At 38.6% G+C, this 23,490-nt stretch overlaps 1 protein-coding gene across 3 annotated transcripts in view; it reads right to left on the bottom strand.

The window, feature by feature from the left end:
- The window catches only part of TSNAX (translin associated factor X), a 37,026-nt gene extending 14,992 nt beyond the window's left edge, over window positions 1-22,034 (bottom strand). Inside the window, exons 1-4 of one of the 3 annotated variants that reach the window (XR_003509167.1) lie at window positions 21,872-22,034; window positions 21,329-21,433; window positions 18,125-18,239; window positions 11,625-11,755 (exon numbers count right to left, since the gene is read on the bottom strand). Coding sequence is in view for 2 of the 3 variants with exons in the window: in XM_027530432.1 (XP_027386233.1) it covers window positions 11,625-11,755; window positions 18,125-18,239; window positions 21,329-21,433; window positions 21,749-21,788 (391 nt within the window). In the remaining variant the exon portion in view is untranslated. Of the gene's footprint in view, window positions 1-11,624; window positions 11,756-18,124; window positions 18,240-21,328; window positions 21,434-21,748; window positions 21,837-21,871 lie in introns of those variants that run through there. The other 2 variants (XM_027530433.1, XM_027530432.1) reach the window with 2 other exon arrangements.
- Window positions 22,035-23,490: the final 1,456 nt, after the last annotated feature.

Genomic DNA, 23,490 nt, shown 5'->3' with positions numbered 1-23,490 from the left:
TATATCTCAATCTTTAAAATGGCATTTATAGCTATTTTAAAGAGTACAACCTGAATTTTTTCAAAAGTTACCTTTACCAGATCACTGAAACATTAAAGTAAAATTACATCTAAGTTTGATTCACAGGCCACTCTGCTAATAAAATGTATTCTCAAACATGTAACTTGTATACAGATAATAAATATGTACTACCAACAGTAAAACAAATGCAAATCCAGTAATTGGGATTTTTGTCTATCTGAGCAAGGCTTTTACTTTAGCACTGAAGAGTGTATGTTGGGCAAATCGGTATTACTGAGTTTTTACCTAAAATGAAAATAAATTTTAGGATTTAGTATACTATTACAGATTAATTTTGCTAAATTCCACAGGGAAGAGAGAGAACTTTTGTTAACAGTTATGTCCCAGAGTAAAAAATGCTTTCCACAAACATATACCATTTAATTTTCAAAGCAGTCCATGCAGCTGTTACAGTTCCCCAACAAAGAAGCCCAGGTCGCTTTTGCAGCAAACTCTCTTTCTCTGCTTCACCTCACTGCGTAAATTTTATCTGTTAAAAGCAAATCTGAATGAGCAGAAAAGTTAATAGCAATCTTGAGAGCTTCTGAATCCCCTAGAGCGGACTCTGGGATCCTGGGAGAGGATCAGACTCTTTTCCTATTGCAATCGCTATAATACTCCCTGCAACAATTCTTGTCAGCACTTTGAACTCACTTGTCCTTTGGAGTGATAGTCAAAATATTTTAACAGGAATATAAATTATTATCAATATAAACCTAGAATTTTAAATATACTTTTATTCCCTTACAATATTAAAATACATGTATTATAAAACCTGCTTCTCAAGTGATTTAAGATACATCATAAACAATCCATCAAACCATCCTGATAATTCTTCAGTCATTTCTTGATTTTCAGATGTTGTTAGGGTGATCTTTCATTTGATTTGTCTTTCAGCTAAATGAGCCATGATTGATATTGGGAATATCATCAAACTTTTCCCATGACTTCTTCCACTAAAATGATGGTCACTAGGTGACTGGGGATCCTGCCCATGTGGGACTTCCAGGCCTGCCTCCATGTCCGCTATATCTCCCTATCAGTCATCAAACCTCTGCTCCGTTCTCATCATTCACTCTCTTTTAACCACTGGAGGATGAAGAGAGCAGAGGAGAAAAGAAAGGAAGCACATGATGTCATTTGGGTGTGTGTGTCCTTTGATTGTCTGCTAGGACCCAGGGCAGAGTCCCCTCCCCAGACCCCTTCCTCTGTGTGAAACAGCTGCTCCCCTCTCCTCCAGGAGTGTGTCTCACACAAACCAAGGTTCCCTGAACTGACCTCACAACCTGTTACTGCAACCTGAGGAGACAGGCTTCTGCTACTGGGATCCTAGTCCATCAAATATTCTATTCTATTTCCTTCAGTTAAGACTCCATAGGTCTTTGGCTTTCTTCTGACTTTACGCTTACTTTGGACCATTTTATCCTTGTCTATAAATCCAACTATAGCTTATAACTGATACCTCCATGGCTGTGACTGCACCCCGAGTCTCTAAACCCATTAGGAAACTGTTTGGGTGCCATATTAACTACATCCCAAACCCAATTTGTCTTCCATCTCTTAATAAATAACATCCGTGCTTAACCAGCTGGCCAAACCAGAAACCTAAAGGTTTTCCTAGTTTATTCCCTTTTCTTTGTACTTTTTAAAAAGGCCATATTCTAAGAACATGCCCTTTCCTCTTCCTCCCCACTGCTAAGACAAAATGGAGACGTCCTAACTCCACACCAGGAATGACTGCCAGAGCCTCCTGACTCACCTCCCTGCCTCCAGCCTTCCTCCCAAATAAATATGATAAAATCATAAGGGAAAGCAGACTTGAAGTGAGGATATCTGAGGTCCAAAAGTCAAACTGGTCTCTTACTAGGTGTATAAACTAATGGAAGTCTATTAAGTTGCTGCACTTCAATTTCCTCATTTGTAAAATACAAACATCTACCTACATTGTAGGTTTTATATAAAATAGTATGTCAGTGTCTGGTACAAGAGCCCTCTGTAACTACTGAATTAAACTGAAGTGGGAATTATTAAAATAAAAATGCTGGGCATTAACTTTTGTTAGAACAATATTTTGTTGTTGCCGTTACTGTTCAGTCTCTAAGTCGTGTCTGACTCTGTGACCTCATGGACTACAGCCCACCAAGCTCCTCTTTCCTCCACTATCTCCCCGAGTTTGCTCAAATTCATTTCCACTGAGTCGATGATGCTATCTGACTATTTCATCCTCTACCGTCCCCTCTCCCTTTTTCCTTCAATCTTTCTCAGTATCAGGGTCTTTTGGAGCTTCAGCTTCTGCAATGAGTGTTCAGGGTAGATTTCCTTTAGGATTGACTGGTTTGATCTTCTTGCTGACAATGGGACTCTCAAGAGTCTTCTCCAGTACCACAGTTCAAAAGCATCAATTCTTTGGCACTCAGCCTTCTTCATGCTCCAGCTCTCGTATCCATACATGACTAGTGGAAAACCCATTCCTTTGACTATACGGACCTCCACCAGCAAAGTGACGTCTCTGTTTTTTAATATGCTGTCTAGGTTTGTCATAGCTATCCTTCCAAGGAGCAAGCGTCTTTTAATTTCATGGCTGTAGTCACCATCTGCAGTGATTCTGGAGCTCAAGAAAATAAAATCTGTCACTATTCCTACTTCTTCCCTATCTATTTGCCATTAAGTGATGGGACTGGATACCATGATCTTAGTCTTTTGAATGTTGTTTTAAGCCAGCTTTTTCACTTTCTTTCACCTTCATCAAGGGGCTCTTTAGTTCCTCTTCACTCTCTGCCACCTTCTGTCATTAGGGTGGTATCATCTGCATTATCTGAGTTTGTTGATATTTCTGCTGGCAATCTTGATTCCAGCTTGCAATTCACCCAGACTGGCATTTCACACGATGCACTCTGTACACAGAAGTTAAATAAGCAGGGAGACAATATACATCCTTATTGCACTCCTTTCCCAATTTGGAACCAGTCAGTTGTTCCATGTTCGATTCTCACTGATGCTTCTTGACCCACATACAGGTTGCTCAATGGACAGGTAAGGTGGTCTGGTACTCTCATTTCTTAAAGAATTCTCCACAGTTTGTTGTGATCCACACAGTCAAAGGCTTTAGTCAATGAAGCAGATGTTTTTCTGGAGCTCCCTTTTTTCCTCCACGATCCAACGCATGTTGGCAATTTGATCTCTGGTTCCTCTGCCTCTTCAAAAACTCAGCTTGTACATCTGGAGTTCTTGGTTTATGAACTGTTGAAGTCTAGCTTGAAGGATTTTGAGCATAACCTTACTAGCATATGAAATGACATTATAGTAGTTTTAACATTCCTTGGCGTTGCCCTTCTTTGGGACTGGAATGAAAACTGACCTTTTCCATTCTGTGGCCACTTCTGGGTTTTCCAAATTTGCTGATACCTTGAGTGCAGCACTTTATTTTTTCTTTTAATTTATTTTATAACTTTACAATATTGTATTGGTTTTGCCATATATCAACATGAATGTGCCACAGGTATATACGTCTTCCCCATCCTGAACCTCCCTCCCTCCTCCCTCCCCATACCATCCCTCTGGGTCGTCCCAGTGCACCAGCCCCAAGCATCCAGTATCGTGCATCGAACCTGGACTGGTGACTCGTTTCATATGATATTATACATGTTTCAATGCCTCTCTCCCAAATCATCCCACCCTCTCCCTCTCCCACAGAGTCCAAAAGACTGTTCTATACATCAGTGTCTCTTTTGCTGTCTCGTATACACGGTTATTGTTACCATCTTTCTAAATTCCATATATATGCGTTAGTATACTGTATTGGTGTTTTTCTTTCTGGCTTACTTCACTCTATATAATAGGCTCCAGTTTCATCCACCTCATTAGAACTGATTCAAATGCATTCTTTTTAATGGCTGAATAATACTCCACTGTGTATATGTACCACAGCTTTCTTATCCATTCATCTGCCAATGGACGTCTAGGTTGCTTCCATGTCCTGGCTATTGTAAACAGTGCTGCGATGAACACTGGGTTACACGTGTCTCTTTCAATTCTGGTTTCCTCAGTGTGTATGCCCAGTAGTGGGATTGCTGGGTCATAAGGCAGTTCCATTTCCAGTTTTTTAAGGAATCTCCACACTGTTCTCCATAGTGGCTGTACTAGTTTGCATTCCCACCAACAGTGTAAGAGGGTTCCCTTTTCTCCACACCCTCTCCAGCATTTATTATTTGTAGACTTTTGGATCGCAGCCATTCTGACTGGTGTGAAATGGTACCTCATAGTGGTTTTGATTTGCATTTCTCTGATAATGAGTGATGTTGAGCATCTTTTCATGTGTTTGTTAGCCATCTGTACGTCTTCTTTGGAGAAATGTCTATTTAGTTCTTTGGCCCATTTTTTGATTGGGTTGTTTATTTTTCTGGAATTGAGCTGTAGGAGTTGCTTGTATATTTTTGAGATTAGTTGTTTGTCAGTTGCTTCATTTGCTATTATTTTCTCCCATTCTGAAGGCTGTCTTTTCACCTTGCTTATAGTTTCCTTTGATGTGCAGAAGCTTTTAAGTTTAATTAGGTCCCATTTGTTTATTTTTGCTTTTATTTCCAATATTCTGGGAGGTGGGTCATAGAGGATCCTGCTGTGATGTATGTCAGAGAGTGTTTTGCCTATGTTCTCCTCTAGGAGTTTTATAGTTTCTGGTCTTACGTTTAGATCTTTAATCCATTTTGAGTTTATTTTTGTGTATGGTGTGCAGCACTTTAACAGCATCATCTTTTAGGATTTAAATAGCTCAGCTGGAGTTCTATCACCTCCACTAGATTTGCTCATAGTAATGCTTCCTAGGGCTCACTTGTCTTCACACACTCCATGATGTCCAGCTCTAGATGAGTGACCACACATTAGGGTCATTAAGACTTTTTTTGTATAGTTCTGTGTATTCTTGCCATCTCTTCTTATCTCTTATGCTTTTGTTAGATCCTTACTGTTTCTATCCTTTATCATGCCCATCCTTGCATGAAATATTCCCTTGTTATCTCCAATTTTCTTGAAGAGATCTCTAGTCTTTTCCATTCTATTGTTTTCTTCTATTTCTATGCATTGTTCATTTAAGAAGGCCTTGTTAGGAAGGGGGGTCAGGAGGGGGAACATGTGTACACCCGTGGCGGATTCATGTTGATGTATGGCAAAACCAATACAATATTGTAAAGTAATTTAAAAACTAAAATAAAATTAAATTAAAAAAGAAGGCCTTATCTCGCCATGCTATTCTCTGGACCTCCGCATTCAGTTGGGTGTATTTCTTCCTTTTTCCCTTGCCTTTTGCTTCTCCTCCTTCCTCAGTTCTATGTAAAGCCTCCCCAGACCACCACTTTGCTTTCTCGTATTTCTGTGGCTTTGGGACGGTTTTGGTCGCTGCCTCCTGCACAGTGTCATGAACCTCCATCTGCAGTTCTTCAGGCTCTTTGTTGACCAGATCTAATCCCTTGAATCTATTTGTCACCTCCATTGTTAGTCATGAGGGAGTTCATCTAAGTCATTCCTGAATGGTCCAGGGATTTTTCCTACTTTCTTTGATTTAAGCCTGAGTTTTGCAATATGGAGCTCATGATCTGAGCCACAGTCAGCTCCAAGTCTTGCTTTTCCTGACTGTATAAGACAATATTTAAAACTTCCTTAAACAAAGCAATGGTTTTCAGGGTTTTTCTTTCTTCCTTCCAATGCATTAGCTCACAGTTTAGAGGCCATTGTTCTTTCAAAATGTTACCCTAGCTCAATGTGCACTATCATATTAAGAAGTAATAATAAATTACTTTAAGGGACACTATTGTTGGAATAAGGACATCTCTGACTTGGTGCATGCATGTTCAAACTGAGTAGGAAGTTGTCTCATCCATGCTTCCTACTTAGCATTCCCACCCCAAGCCTTCCCAACTGATAGATGTCAAGAGTAACTTGATGAAACAGGATTTCAGAAAAGCAGTAAGAATGTTCAGAGATGAAAAGAGAAACTGGGTGAAAAGACCTGCCTACACTTGGACAGTCTAAGTAGTGTGTATCCAACATCTACCTTAAAAGAATGGTCACAAACAGTCTCTGACCCAGAAAATGCCTATGAGAGATTTTCTCACGGTCACAGGACTCACCGCGAAAGTTTGTAGTATGATATAAACAATTGCAATCAAAGCAGTCACAAGAAATGTACCCTGAATCATCTCACATTTTAATGCAAATTTAAACTACGTATTTTTATGTAATTAAAACTTTTTATTAAATAAATGTAATAAAATGTATTAATATTTTATTAAAATATTTTATCTATGTAAAACAAAAGGAAGTGAGACTCTTTAACCAGATATAGGATCTAAGATCATCAAATAAAAGCTGCTGGCTTTGCAGAAAACAATTACAGTGTAAAGTACCAAATACTAATTAGCAAAGTGAGTTAGTATAAAAAGTTTATCAGGGTAAATAAACAAGTCAGATGCCAATTCCAATACCATCTCTAAGCTCATTTACAAAATGAGATGGTAGCACAAGATGTCTTCCAATGTCTCTTTCAGTTTTAAAATTATTTTCACATTAGGCAAATGAATGCTTTCAAACCAAATTAAAATACATGAAAAAAAAAAACATAAATCTATCAACATGCATATGCCTGGATTTCCCACTAAACCAAATGGACATCAAATTATTGAACTGGGCAAAGAAAAATTAACTATCCATCAAACATATTTCATTGTCTTTGGCACAGAGGGCATATTTCCCATTCTTCCTTGAAGTTAGGTGTGGACATGTAACTGGCCAATAAAATGTGGGCACTAGTGATGGATGCCATTTCAAGAGCTGGCCATAAAAACCTCAGGCATGACTCTGTACTCATCCTTTCCACAACCTGCCAGCTGTATGTTGATGTCCTGGCTCATCTTGGAAACCACGTACTGGTAATATCAGAGCCCCAAGATCCTGGGTCTATGAATGACTAAGTAGGCAGAGCACACTCAAACCACCATTGCAAAGCCTGGACTTCATATGAGAAAGAAATGATTCCTATTTTGTAAAGCCACCAAAATACCGTAAGTTTATCCATTTGTTTCCTGTGAATGAATGGGACGCTTCATTCCCATTAGTTCAGGTAAAGGACCTGAACTAACATCTCTGCATACAAAAATCTCACAAAAAGAAAAATTCAATGTTTAGCTATATCTTTTTCCCTTCACTAAATTCTTCCATTATTTATTCCAAAAGCTTGCAGATCTTCATGTCTTCATGTTCACTTTTTCACTAAGCTGTCTCAATTGTGCTAATATACTGAAACGATATCAAATTTTTCTGTACTGATATAAGCTTTAGAATGTCTGCAAAGATTAATATTGATCCTATTTTTGTATTATATCTAAGCAACAGCCCCTGGAAACATGTTTCCTTTTGGAAGCAACAAAAAACAGTCAAACAAAAATCTGCAAAAGCAAATCATTAGATAAAAGATTTGGCTGAACAACAAGAACAAAAAAGCCCTTTTAAAATACTTTTGCTCTTCATTCTGTCAACATTTATCAAACAGCTATTAAGTGTCTGGGATACATCAGTTAACAATAACAAGAAACTTTTTGTAGAAACTAAGAGTCCACATTCTAGTAGAGGAAGAGAAACAATAAAGAAACATAATAAATAAGGAGATTAGAGAGTATGTCAAAGTTGTTAAGTGCTATGGGGGAAAAAATAGCAACACAAGAGTTATAATGTATCCTGGTTTATTTAAGAAAAACCTTCATATTTGGGCAAAGAGAAATTTAAGCAATATAAAGCCTTTAGTTGGGCTAAGGTTCTCAAGTTCAACAGGTAAATTAAATCCACACAATACGCAAGCAGTGGTACCACTTACTAGCTTATGACCTTGAACAAGTTGCTTAACTCTTATAAGTCTCAATTTCCCCACTTATGAAGTGGTAAAAATATGACTCAGGGATACTGTAAAGGTCACATAAACATAAATATTTAATATATAAAGAACAACAGTTTTAAAAAAATATCTGTAGCTGGCCCAAAACACTCACTAAACCCATCATTCGCATTCTCGGATAAGAGAACTGAAATATTAGTTAGTGTCTGAACTTAAGTTTTCTGCACTAGGATGTCTCAAAATTAAATGACAATTTTTAATATTATCACAATGATATAAATTAAACCAAAAAAATGTTTTTTTCTTTGAGATGGAGGACATTTCTCCCAACTGTTAATTTTTCAACAAGAGGAAAAAAAAAAAAACTAAAAATATGACAGGGCACCAAAAAGTTTTAAGTGATTTATTTCAAGTAACTAATTATTTGTCATTTGTTTAACAATCCCTTGGGACAATCTGTAATGTACTCTGATAAGAAATGTGTAGAAAACAGACCTAACTTTTTGTTGTTGTTCAGTTATTAGTAGGATACTCAATGTTTGAGCTCACACAAGTATCCCTCAGGGAAATGCTCTGCGTGCCATTAGCACTATTCTTAATGAGGAAAAGCACGGAACTCCTTTAGTTCAATGCCAGAATTGTTTTATCTTCAAGTCAAAAGAACAACTATTTGGAGTAACACCAAAACAAGCATTTAACAATTACAAGCAGCAAGCTATTCATAAGCATCACATTGTTACTGCTACTCTAATTATAAATAAACTTATTTTATCAAGTAAAATATCTATGAGCAAATTTTTAAGTCCCAGACACTTCTCTTGACTGTTTTATTCCTTAACTTTAAGGAAATAAATCTTTATTGCATCAATTTAAAGGACCTCATTTTATTTTAAAGACTTCCTAAAGAAAAGTGAGATACAGAGAATCCTTAGATATTTAATTCATGAGTAGGTAATCTCAAAACGTACAAATCATAAACAAAGGTCTTAAATGGAATATGTACTTAGTCACTCAGTCGTGTCTGACTCTTTGTGACCCCATGAACTGTAGCCCACCAGGCTCCTCTATCCACGGGATTCTCCAGGAAAGAATACTGGAGTAGGTTGCCATGCCTTCCTCCAGGGGATCTTCCCAATCCGGGGACTGAACCCAGGTCTCCCACATTGTGGGCAGCCACTAGGGAAGCCCTAAATGAAATATAGTGCTTATAAGCACTAATCGTCATAAAATTCATAATCCTATGACTATGATTTAATAATTCATAATCCTCAGTGATCCTGAAGTGGGACTATCTGAAGAAAGATTCCTCCATTCTTACTAATGCCCCAACTAAACTTTTTCCAAGAATTAGTGCTTCCTTCCTGATTTAAGAAACACTCTACTGATTCAATGAAATGTCCCCTTTGCCTTTTCCCCCCACTCCTCGGTTTTGTTCTCAAAGCCAAGCATGACTTCTTAAGTAACATTCTGTGTGTCACTATCCATGTGGTCCTTGCTCTTATTTAAAGCCTTTCCTCATACTTTACTCATTGATCAATGAAGGACCTACTGGGCCAAATGAAGCAAGTCAACATCTCTAGATTCATTACACCTCTCTGAACTTCACACAAATGGAATTATACAGTTAGATACTCTTCTGTGTCTGCTTATTTTGTCCAACAGAATGAGAAATCCGTATTTGATGCTGCACACCTTTAACCGTTTCTAATGCTACCTAGTACTGCACTGGACAACTACACCACAGCGTACCCACTGACCTGCTGATCTTTCACTTTCAGGATATTATGATTATAGCTGTTCTGAGGTCTCCTGCACATGTTTTTTGGTGATATAACCCTCACTTTTTTCAGGTACATACTCAGAAGTAATCATACGGTAGACGCAGGTTTTTGGCTGGATGCTGCCAAACTGTTTTTTTAAATGGTATGGTCAGTATTTACAATTTAGTTATGCTGGTGATTGAATGGTACCTCATTTGGTTTCACTTTACACTACTCTAGTGAATAATGATGCTGAGCACTTTTTCGTGAATATTCATAGTCATCTGAATATTCACATTCTGAGGCCCCTATTCAACTTTTTTTGTCCATTTTTAAAATTGACTTCTTATTGATTTGTAGGAATTCTCCACATAGTCTATATGAGTTCTCTATCTAAAGTATGTATTTAAACGTCATCTCTCAGACTTCAGTTTGCCTTTTTGCTTCCTTAATGATGTCTTTTGATAAAGAGAATTTCTTAATTTTAACAAAATTCAATTGATCCAAATTTCCTTTAGTAGTTAATACTTTCTTCTGTCATTTAAAAAATAAATCTTTCCTACTACAAGGTCATAAAGACATTCTCATATGTTTTCTTCTAGAGGCTTGTTTAACTTTCACTTCACCTTTCTTCCTATCATGACCTCTGATCTTCTCTCCCAATCCTTCCAAATTTGTCATATGCAAGGATGTGCAGCCTGACAACATAAACGGAATTCATAAAGCCTTTTAAATTATGTGTGCTATTAATTTAAAAATCAAATAAATCCCTGATAGTAAATAATAAATTATGAGGATGGAAATGTATCTCCTTTCAGAAGATACCATAATGACTCTTCATAAAACTATTTTATCACTTTAGCTTGTAATAACGTATCTTCAACTTTAACTGATGTATGCAGGCACTTTCTCTAATATTAAGACATTTCAACAACCACAGGTTGACATTTCTGAAAAACAAGTGCTGAAACGATAAATATTCAGACTAAACCTGAACATATATTGAACAGATACCAAATGAACTCATTTCTTACTACTGAACTGACCTGAGCTCAATGGAATCAGCTCTTTGATAGAAAGCAACTTAACATTTACTTCTGTAAATATGAATCAAACTTTGACTTTGTCTTTCTGCCAATTTTAGGGTATGCCTAAATTATACAGTTCTCTCTCCTATCAGTGAACTCACAACAAGAAAAGGATGAAGAGGATCAGATCAAGTACTTTAAACATTTGTGCAACTGATTTATAAATAGTGATAATCACCAAGATCCAATACTCCATGAAACTTTTTAAATGAATATATAAAACCCAGAGTCGGGCACGACTGAGCGCCTTCACTTTCACTTTTCACTTTCATGCACTGGAGAAGGAAATGGCAACCCACTCCAGTATTCTTGCCTGGAGAATCCCAGGGACAGAAGAGCCTAGTGGGCTGCCCTCTATGGGGTCGCACAGAGTCGGACACGACTGAGGTGACTTAGCAGCAGCAGCAGCAGCAGCAGCAGTATTATCCTAGAATTCCCAATATGGAGTCGCACTATGAGATGTTTTGGTCCATCTGGCTAGGTGATACATCCTCTTTCCATGAACCTTTTGTGACTGAAACTTAGAGCCACAAGTGAAATATACTCAGTGGGGAATGAGATACACCCTGTCTGAATACACTCTACTCATTCAAGAATAAAGTTTCTCTATTAAGAGTGTCTCCTCAATTACTTTATCAAAATCTATCAATAATCATCACTACATAGGAAAATAAAGCCAAGCAAGAAATTATCTTTATATTACTACTCGGAAGTCCCAATTTTTTGAAGCCAATAGTATTTCACTAAGTGTTAATTATAATTCATGCAATGCATACATAAATCATTGAACATACTATTTTCTTTTAAATGTTACCACTAAAGTAAACCTAGACTCACCTGTAGTAATGGCTCTGTGGAATTGATGCATGTCTTCTACTGAGAGCTCTTGGGCTACCTGCAATATCTTTTGTCTGACACCATCCAATTTAACTTCTGATTCAGTCAATATTTCTTCCATATCAGGAGCACTACAATCAAGATATTGGGAACTTTTAAAATATCAGTCAGATGTTTTGATAGTGAAAAACTGAAATAAAATACATATCAACAAATGCACAGCTAAATAAATATCCTATGTATCTTGAAACTTCTAACTCAAAAGTACAACTATAATTTACTAAAAATAGGTTAAAAAATGGAAAATGCTTTACCGCAATATTCAGTGTAAAGAAGTATAAGAAGCTGTATTTATAACATAACCATAACTACAAGAGAAATTATGTTCATAAAAATGATATATGGATGAAGGGATAAAGAAGTTGTGGATATTACTTAGCCATAAGAAGGAATGAAATAAGGTTGTTTGCAGTGATGTGGATGGACCTAGAGTCTGTCATACAGAGTGAGAAAGTGAGTGAGAAAGAGAAAAATACTGTATATTAATGCATATACATGGAGTACAGAAAAGTGGTACCGCTGAACCTATCTGCAGGGCAGGAATAGAGATGCAGACGTAGAGGACAGACTGTGGACGCTGCAGGGGAAGGAGATGGTGGGACAAACTGAGAGAGTAGCATTAACATATATATACTCAGTTCAGATCAGTTGCTCAGTCATGTCAACTCTTTGGGACCACACAGACTACAGCATGCCAGGCTTCCCTGTCCATCACCAACTCCCGGAGCTTGCTGAAACTCATGCCCATTGAGTTGGTGATGCTAACCATCTCATTCTCTGTCATCCCATTCTCCTCCTGCCTTCGATCTTTCCCAGCATCACAGTCTTTTCCAATAAGTCCGTTCTTCGCATCAAGTGGCCAAAGTATCGGAGCTTCAGCTTCAGCATCAGTCCTCCCAATGAATATTCAGGACTGATTTCCTTCTATGTTTAAAAGAGATAACTAATGGGAAGCTACTGTATAGCACAAGGAGCTCAGCTTGGTGCTCTGTGACAACCTAGACAGGTGGGTTGGGGTTGGGTGGGAGTGAGGCTCAAGAGCAAGGGGATGTATATATACTCACAGCTGATTCACGCTATTGTACAACAGAAACTAACACAACATTGTAAAGCAGTTATCCTCACCAACAAGACATGTAGAGAGGTCTACTTTTAGTCAGATGGCACATGAACAGGATTTGTCATCCCACCATAAACAACTAAAGAGAAACAAACATATAAAAAATAAACAAATAAAAAGGTTTTCAGACATTGTGAAACAAGCAGCATAGGACAGCATGAGACATGAGTGAAAAAAAGGACATGTGCCCTATGACTGTTGCATCTGACTGCCTGCAGAGTTTCCAAGTGACAGTGTAGGCATGAGAAACTTAGGTGACCCTGGGAGTCTCCTGCAGTGGAGGTGGAGGAGATGGGAGTTCACAGTGGTCAAGATGGCTAAAACTTGCAAGGCAAAGAAACAAAGGAGAACACACATGCAGAGAGTTTCAGAGATCTACAGAAGGGGACTACTCATGTCTTCAGCTGAATTTCGATTAGTGCGAACTTGTGAGGCTGAAAAAAGGCCCACTCTAAGTGAACACACAAAATAAAATCAAGAGCCCATACAAGACCAGAAATAGTTGATTCATCACTGGCACACTGACACTACAAAACGTGTTAAAGGAAGTTCTTTAGGCAAAAGAAAAATAATGCCAGATGAAAACATGGTTCTATTAATAAAGGAATAAGGGACACCAGAAATGGTAAATATATAGAAAAAGATAACTTTAATTTGAAAAATCACACTGTTTAAAAATAATAATGTATTATGGGGATTAGTACTTTTATTTAAAGAATATTATTTTTAAATTTTAAGTAAAAATGCTGCTGCTAAGTCACTTCAGTCGTGTCCAACTCTGTGTGACCCCATAGACAGCAGCCCACCAGGCTCCCTTGTCCCTGGGATTCTCCAGGCAAAAACACTGGAGTAAGTTGCCATTTCCTTCTCCAATGCATGAAAGTGAAAAGTGAAAGTGAAGGCGCTCAGTCGTGTCCAACTCTTAGCGACCCCATGGACTGCAGCCTACCAGGTTCCTCCGTCTGTGGGGTTTTCCAGGCAAGAGTACTGGAGTGGGGTGCCACTGCCTTCTCCAAAAAATAATAATTCCCAAAATAATTATTATTTTTTACTTAAACAATATGATTTTTTCATTAAAAAGTTATCTTTTTCCAGATATTTACCATTTCTGGTATACTATGGGGATTATAGGCTAAGCCAGGTGGCACTGTAGTAATGAATCTGCCTGCCAATGCAGGAGTGCAGGTTCCACCCCTGGGTTGGGAAAATCCCTCTGAGTAGGAAATGGCAACCCGCTCCAGTATTCTTGCTTGGAAAATTCCATGCACAGAGGGCTACAGTCCATAGGGCCACAAAGAGTCAGACATGACTGAGTATACACTCAAAGGGATTATAAATAAGATAGAAGTAGCTGTATTTCAGAAGTATTACAAAGACCAGCCAAGCTTGTAAAAGTGAAATGGAAAAGAAAGAACAGAATTATATAGGGTTCATATATTACAGGCAAAGTGATATGCAAGCCGTCCTTACTCTGCACAGCATCATGTTAACTGAAGTCTGTGCATATCAACACTGTGACTTCAATTTACAAAGTAACTATTACCACAGAACCATGCAAAGGAAAGACATGATTTTCGGAAATGCACAAGTTTCAGTTAACATGGTATTGTACAAAGTAAGGACAGCAGGCTGTGACAAGTCATATAAACCATAAAACAACCACTACAAAAACAAAAAAAGGTACAACTAATAAGCCAACAAAGAAGATAAAAAATGGAATTATAAAAAATACTCAATCCAAAATAAGGCAAAAAAAAAAAAAGGAAAACGGATCACAGGTTGAATTCCAACCATGTCAATAATCACATTAAATATAAATGGTCTGAACACCTCTGTAAAAGGTAGAGATTAGATAAAATTGATAAATGGATTAAAAAGCAAGAAAGATAAGAAAGCCTTTTTAAATATATACAGTGTTAAAGTGTTAGCCACTCAGTCATGCCTGATTCTGTGACCCCATGGACTGAAGCCACAAGGCTCTTCTGTCCATGGAATTCTCCAGGCAAGAATACTGGAGTGGGTTGCCATTCCCTTCTCCAAGGGACCTTCCTGACCTTGGGATCGAACCCAGTCTCCAGCATTGCAGGCAGATTCTTTACTGTCTGAGTCACCAGGGAAGTCCAGACATAAATAGATTAAAAATAAAAGGATGAATAAAGATATACCCCGTTAACAGTAATCGAAAGAAAATGAGAGTAGTTATTAATAACAAAGCAGATTTCAAAACAAAGTATATTTCCAGGGATATAATCATGATAATAATGGGTCAATTCATCACGTCAAGCCAGCAGAACAATCCTAAATGTCATTTAATACATCAAATGAAAGAACTTAAATACATCAAGCAAGAACTGATAGAACTGCAAAAAGAAACAGACAAATTCACAATTAGTCAAGAGATTTCAATATCGCTCAATAATTGACAGAACAAGTATATGTTAATAAAAATCAGAAACGTCATAGATGATTGAACAATATCATCAACCAACTTGACTTAGCTGACACGATAGAACACTACACCCAACAGCAGCAGAGTACATATACTTTTCAAGTGTACAAGGTCCAGAGAGACCATATTCTCGGTCAAAATCAAGTTTCAGTAAATTTAAAAGAATTCAAATCATAAAAATTTACGCTTAGAAAATTCCCAAGTATTTGGAAACAAAACAACATCTAAACAACCCAAGATGAAATCAAAGATGAAAATGAAAATTAGAAAGTATGTTGAACTGAATGAAAATGAAAAACAACTTATCAAAATTTGTGGAATGTGGCTAAAATGTACTTAGAGATGTAAAAAGGAAACGGACAGCACTGTATTAGAAAATAAGAAATGATCTCAGTTTCTTCTTTGATCCCAACTTCCACCTTAAGAAATGCTTCAGAAAAGGAGCAAATGAATCCAAAGTACACACAAAGAAGGAAATAGTAGAAATCAGTATGTCAGAAAACCATACAGAATATCAATGAAATCAACAGTAGTCCTTTAAGATCAATAAAATTGATAAACCTCTAGCCAGAGAGATCAGGAAAAAGAGAGGATACAAATTACAACTTCAGGAATGAGAGAGAATATTATAACAGATTCTACAGAAATAAAAGAACATTATGAAACAAAATGGAAATTTTTTTTAAAAGATCAAAATACCAAAGCTCACTGGTAAAGAGAATCTTATTCTACTACTACTACTAAGTCGCTTCAGTCGTGTCCGACTCTGTGCGACCCCAAGGACTGCAGCCTACCAGGCTTCTCCGTCCATGGGATTCTCCAGGCAAGAACACTGGAGTGGGTTGCCATTTCCTTCTCCAATGCATGAAAGTGGAATCTACCTTTATCTATTTATTTTAGCCTTTATCTATTAAAGAAAATGAAAGTATAGTTAAAATATGAAAAGTACTCATTAAGAGTAGTTATCTTTATGTACTCTGATTTCTTTCATGAAGTGTTTTACTTTCTCTAGTTTATAATTTTTCTGAAGTTTACTATTAGTTTACTAATCAAAAAACGTTATGGACAATACGGAAACAATTCGGATAAAAAAGTATAACATACGAAATCTGCTTACTGATAATGGCTGTCAGTGTATTTCATTCAGACTTCTTTCACTCAGTACCTTAACTTCTCTGTCATTTTTAATATTTCTAAAGATTATTATTTTCTAAGTTTACTATAATGAATATTTATTATTTTTTGGTAGACAACCATAAGATGACGTTACACAGTAATATGGTTTTCTCCAAAATATGAAATTCTCCTGTTACAGCTCTACTATTTCTTTAAACTGCTGAATATTGCCAATTGTTTTAGAACTGAAAATTCTATTGAAAAAAGTGTTCATAATTCACCAGATCAGTGTTGCTTTTTTTCATAATACAAGCTCAAGTGTGTATAAGTTATCTGAAAACTGGTTCAAAAAACAAGCAAAAAACTAATTTTAGAACCAAGTATAAAAAAGAAAAGGTTAATAGTGCCACATTCCACTAATCTACATATGGCAAATTGTTTCCACTTAATGGAATAAAAATTCAAGTATTTCAGAGTTACCTTAAAAGCTGTGCATGAATAGAATACTTCAATACTACTTTAATAATAAAAAGCTCATAAATTACACTTGGACTTGCTTAAATACTTTGTCAGACACACAGTGGGGAGCCAATCCTTGCTAGCCTTCTGGAGGCATTTGGAATTGGCAATATAACAAAAATCTCTCTTTGTGAGCTACAGGATGGATGATTTCTACCTCAATGAAGAACAGAAAAGCAAAGAAAGCTAGTCAAATGAAATACAAAAACCAAGATGAGAAAATGGAGATACCCAGCTGCATTCATAAAATATTCCACTTCCCTCCTCTTAATCTAGGCTAGTTCAAGTTCGCTTCTTTTATTTGCAACAAAGAAATCTATCAAATATACAGAGCTCCCTAGAAAAACAGTAAAGTCCTACAGAAAGAATGTCACAGAGCTGAAGGTGGGGGAACTTGCAAAGAATTTAAGCTTCCCTGGTGGCTTAGACGGTAAAGAATCTGCCTGCAATGCAGGAGACCGGGGTTTGATCCCTGAGTTGGAAAGATCCCCTGGAAGAAGACACGGGGTTCAATCCCTGAGTTGGAAAGACCCCCTGGAAGAGGACACGGCAACCTACTCCAGTATTCTTGCCTGGGGAGCCCGGTGGGTTACAGTCCGTGAGGTCACAAAGAGTCAAACAGGACTGAACAATTAATACTTTCACCTAGAAAAACAGTCAAGTCGTAGTTTAAGAATATCACAGAGCTGAAGGTGGAAGAACTTCAGAATTCCCCCAAAGAATTACACAGTCAACACTATCACAGGCTGCAAAAATTAAATAAGAAAACACTAGAAGAGTATATACTAGATTTATCAATATGAGTGAACAAAGGCAATTTCAATTTCAGTTCGGTGAGGCAGAAAGCCCAATGTCCAATGAACTGAAAAATGAATGGGAAGATAAGCAGAATGCAATGTTTACCTAATACTAAAATTTTTGCACATATCATCCAAGAAAAGCTTTAATGTTAATAGGCTCTAATAAACCATTAAAGTTTAAATATGTTCATAAACAATAGTTCTATCTCTGTGAATGATCTTAACAAGACAAATCCTTAGCTGTTCTGAAAATAAGAAAAATTTCCTATTTTTTAAAAAATGTTTATTCTTAAAATAAAATCCACCTGCTACTAACATCCTCTTGATCCTGGTGTTCAAAAAAAATCAGCTAGTTACTGCCCACTGACTTCCTGATAAATATAAAATACATATCAACCTGTATCCAACTGTAACAAATTTAAAGATATTTACTTACCTTGTAATTCTATGGAGGAGAAAAATCGTCCTTTTGCTTTCAACAGTTATATCTCGACTAAGTTTCACAAGTCTCTCGTATTTGTCATGTCTTGCATCAAGTTCCTGTTGAAATGCTAAAAACACATTATTATGACCATAAGCATGCTTGTTCTACATTGGAAAGTATAATGAAACAATATTGTCAGTATATAGGAGAAAAATCAACTTATTTACTTTTAAAATACTTGGAAATCAAAAACTCTGCTACTAACCAAGATATTCTTTCTTTAAATACAGGTATGCCTTAACTAGATTTTACCACTCAAGAGCCTCACAATGAGATGTATATATAGTGTAACAAATTATCTGTTCTAATAAAGAGATTGTTATCACATATAACTACTTACAAAAAATACTTTCAACTACTTCACTAAATTATGTAAAGTTATTTTTAATTATCTTACCATGTACAATGTAAATATCCACAAAAAATTAACCAGGATTTTCAAATTATGCTTTAAACCTTCATAACATCAACTTTCTGAATTCTCAAGCCCTAGCTGTTGAAATACCCATAAAGCACTTACTTAATATAAATCACTTTATTTTAGAAGAATTATCATTCCAAAGAACTAGCAAGTTGTCTGGCAGTCCACAGACATACTTTGAACCTGAATACAAAAGTGTATTCAGAACGTGAATGAACTATTAACCAAATTAGCAGCTGACAAAGGCCTAAATACATCTGGTCGTTTATTACTGAGATAATAGTTAGGCTAGGATTTTGCCTAATATTTGAAGACAATCAAATGCATTCACATTTTGACTATATTAATGACCACTGTGAATTAGATACTCTGAATAAAAAGTTAAATAAGGCAGTTTCTATCCTCAAGCTCAGTCCAGTATGAGACAGATGGAAAGAAAGAATTGAATGTGATCATGCTATAATAAATATATAGAAAAGGTTCAGTAAAGGAGGAATTATGTCTTTCTTGTTCACTATCAACATATGTGAAAACACAGTATTAGTAGTGTTCAGTCACTCAGTCCTGACTCTTTGAGACCCCATGGACTGTAGCCCCACAGGATCTTCTGTCTATGGGATTTTACAGGAAAGAACACCTGAGAGGGTTGCCATTTCCTACTCCAGGGAATCTTCCCGACCCAGGGATCAAACCTATGTCTCTTGCATCTCCTGCCTAGGCTGGCAGATTCTTTACCACTAGCACCGCCTGGGAAGCCCTTGCTAGAACACAGATGTTCAATAAATACATCTTGAGTAAATGGATGGATGTTCAATAAATGTAATGTCTGTCACCAAATTTGCTTGGGAGAAAAATCAGAAAAAAATCAGGAAAGCAGGAAGAAGCTACTTGGAATGGGTCTTTAAAAAAACTACAGTACATCAGCAGGGCAATGGAGCACCAACCTAGAAGCTGCTGCTGCTGCTGCTGCTAAGTCGCTTCAGTCGTGTCCAACTCTGTGCGACCCCATAGACGGAAGCCCACCAAGCTCCCCCGTCCCTGGGATCCTCCAGGCAAGAACACTGGAGTGGGTTGCCATTTCCTTCTCCAATGTGTGAAAGTGAAGTCACTCAGTTGTGTCCGACTCCTAGTAACCCCATGGACTGCAGCCTACCAGGCTCTTCTGTCCATGGGATATGCCAGGCAAGAGTACTGGAGTGGGTTGCCATTGCCTTCTCCAAGCTAGAAGCTATTCCAGGCCTGAAGAGCAGTACATCAGCGGGGCAATGGGGCACCAACCTACAAGCTATTCCAGGCCTAACAAGCTACAAAGGCAGGAAGAAACATAAGACCGCAAAACATGCTTGGAAACAAGCAATGGAGTGCATGAGCCCATGACAGGGAGCACTTGACCCAGTGCAGCTTCTCCACTGTGCATATAGCTCTGTCAATACACTCTTTCCTCAGTCACAAGTAGTGGTCTTACACCACTTAAGATCACTGTTATGTGCTATGAAAATCTTCGAATATGTCCACAATTTACTTAATACTCCTGCTTTCAAAAAATGGCACCTAATTCCCTCTCTCTCAAACGTGAGGCTGAGTTTTAAAACTGCCTCTTTTCTAACTAATAAACTATAGCAAAAGTGACATGTATGATATCCAAGATTAGGACATACGAGCACTGTGGTCTTCTCCCTCCCTCTATCTGGGGAAGCCAAACTCTGTAACACAAGGACACTCAGGTAGTACTATGGAGGGGTCCACATGGGGGAACACAGAGCTGGCTGCTAGCAGAAGGCCTAAGTGACTGATAGTTGTGGATCCTCCAACTCAAGTCATGTCTTCAGATGACTCCAAGTTATCTGAACCAACAGGTAACTAAGCCTGTCTTGGATTCCTGAACTACAGAAACTATAAAGAATAGGATGCTGGGAGAATTCTCTGCTGGTCCAGTGGTTAGGTCTCTGCGATTTCACTGCAAAGGAGCATGGATTCAATCCCAGGTAGGGGAACTAAGATCTTGCCTGCCACACGATGTGTCCAAAAAAAATAGGATGCTGGACAGAAGACAAGAGCTATGTGAATTTTGTTTTATACTTTGTTTTGCAATGAGGAACAATTTTCCCAAGTTAATATACTGAGAAAAGAGAATCTGGGAATAAATATACATGTATAATTTACATGCACTTGAGTGCCCACTCTCTGCAAAGAGATATAGTGAAAACAAAAATACAGCATTTCCCTCCTGGTTCAGTGGTTGAGACTTCACCATGCAATGAAGAGGGTGTGAGGTCGATGCCTGGTCGGGGATCTCACATGCCTCATGATCAAAACATCAAAACATAAAATAGAAGCAGTTATTATAATAAATTCAATAAAAACTTTAAAAATGTTCCAGATAAAAAAAAAATCTTAAAAAAAAAAAAACCCAGAAAGTCTCCAAAAGCCTAGCGGAGAAAAGAAAACCAATACACGTTAAAATATCCGTACATATATAGTTGATATGTATGCTTCTGTATCAGGTGCACAGTAATTTTCAGTTATGTGGCAGGTCTGATGTTAATGTTTACCTGTGAAACTTAAAAGGGAAAAATAAAGTCAAGACTTTTGTAATCTCAATTTTTCATGACAGACCGAGCACCACTGCAAAACCTCCGGGAAAATTGAGACTGAAGCATAACATAGTTAAGTGATCCTTTTTACAACGTCTTTAGTTCTCTTCCCTTCACCAGTGTACATGATAGAGAACTTACATTTGAAGGCCAACATCACAGGTGAAGATGAATTAACATCCTTCCCTTCTCTTCTCTGGTTATGTGGGAAATTGTCATGCTTCCTTTTCCTGAACCCTCCTGATCCTTACATAGAGAAGGAAAAAAAGGTTGGACAGGGCTCTCCCATCGCCAGGACTTGACAACACATAATAGAGGTAAACCCCTTGCTTCCTTAAAACCAGACCTCCCCTGGGCCGTCATCGCAGAGACTTTCTCAGCAAACGGACAGAAAAGCAGCCCTACCTTCCCCCACCACCTCCCAAACCTTAAGCTCATCCAAACCTCCCATAATAGGTTCCCTGATCTGGAACAAGGTGGGGCAATTACCGAACTAAGATAAAAATGGCTCGAGGATTAAGGAAAAGAGGTAAATAGGGCCCATGTGGCCGGGGAAATCACCAGGGCCGCCGCCCCCCGAATCTGCGCGGGGAGAAAGCATCTTTCAAGGGTGGGAAGTGGAAAACGCGACAAAAAGCCTGGATTAAATAAATAAATCACGCCCAAAGCTGTTGAGGATGCCACCTTCTTTGCTGCTCATGTCGTCACGGCCTACGGCGAGAAGAGAGGAGACTAAGCGCCTGGGGGAGAGCAGGGTACGCGCGGCGGCGGCAGAAGAGCCCTCAGCGGCACCCTGTACAGCCGGCCGACGTCAACGCACTAGCCGGAAGCGCGCGCCAGCAACCACTCAGGCTTCTCTCTCCGCCCGCGCACACTTCCGGCCGCGTTCCCGCCCCGCCTCCGCTGGCTCTGCCCCGCGCTTGGCCCGAGGACCTCGCTCCCGGGTGCTGTTGTCGCAGCTGCCCTCTGTTGTGCCTGAAAACAGAAGCGACTTTACACGCTTTTCCGTATTAACTGATCATAAAAAAGACGACTGCATCCCTCTGAGAGTGAGAGCAGTGTGAAGGCTGGAGGCGAACGGAAGATGTATGCTTTTTTTCTTTTTCTCAAGGCGCCTTTGGAACACCCTCGCGTGCGCACCCGCATGGGCCCCTGGCCCCCGCGCGGTGCATAGTGGGGGTTGCAGTTCGCCGCTGGAGGCCGGTCTGCGGCGCCGGGGAACCTGCGGATGAGGAAAGGAGCTTCCCCGCGTCTCCTCTGCAAGGGTTTTGTTATCGAGGCTGAACCTTACAGAGATAGAAGTCTTTTCCGTTTCGGGAGGTGACGCCAGAAGCTAAAGTGATGAAAATATGCATATCAATCAGTGCAAGACGTTGCTGATTATTTCTCCCCTGTGTGTCCCCCTCCCGCCCCTTCCTCTCCCCCTTTCCCTCCCTCTTCTTGTGGCCTCGGTTATGCTCCTCTCCGGAATGCCTGCTTTCGCAGTGGTCTCCGTCGCTGAGGGACTGTGTGACCTTAAGGAAGTAATTCATCTCTAGCTCAATTTCTTCATCTGAAAAATAGGGGTAAATTTGGACCCGCCTCGTAGGATTATTTGACCCTTAAATGAGTTACCACTAAGAACCGCAGAAGAGTTTCTCACATAGTAAAGTCTCAGTTAAAGATTAGCTTTGATACCCTTCTCCCACCGTCGCTTTCCAAAAGGAACATGTGCTACAGCATCCTCTAGGGTAGGACTCAGGCTGAGGCTGGACGGCCTGGGGCTGATTGGGAAAACACAAGTACTATATTTTAGTACGTTTTCCCTAAATAACCTCTTTATTGTAGACACTTTATATACACAGTCTTTGCTCCTTGTTTATTTAGTAACAAAGTGTCACGCGAGTGTTTGTTCCTCGGTTCTTTGTCTCATCACAACAAAGATTTGGAATGACGGACATTAATAGCTCTCAGGTCTCAAAAGGGCCATGTTATAGCTCTTAGACAAATCAGTGTTACAGCTCAGTGTTACAGCTCTCTTTAGAAGATAGCAGGAAATCCATCTTTGAGGCGTGAAGGCATGTAGATCCAAAGACCCGAAGAGAAGAGCGCCCAGCGTGTGGGGGAGAGAGAGCTAGCTTTGGCTCCTCTTTTTATATGGTTTTCTCTCCCTGGGTCTGTCCTATGTAAACTGGGCCAGCCAGGAGTGTTATTTGTTTTACCTGAGGTCCTCACTCAGGTCCTCGGACCTTCTTTTGATCTATTTTCGCGGGCTTTTCCCTTTGTCTTTTAGCCACCGCCATTTTGGACTCCTTTTCCCTATT

This window comes from Bos indicus x Bos taurus, chromosome 28 (assembly GCF_003369695.1).
Source record: "Bos indicus x Bos taurus breed Angus x Brahman F1 hybrid chromosome 28, Bos_hybrid_MaternalHap_v2.0, whole genome shotgun sequence".
Classification (NCBI taxonomy): Eukaryota; Metazoa; Chordata; class Mammalia; order Artiodactyla; family Bovidae; genus Bos; species Bos indicus x Bos taurus.
This window is presented reverse-complemented; position numbering and strand designations above follow the sequence as displayed.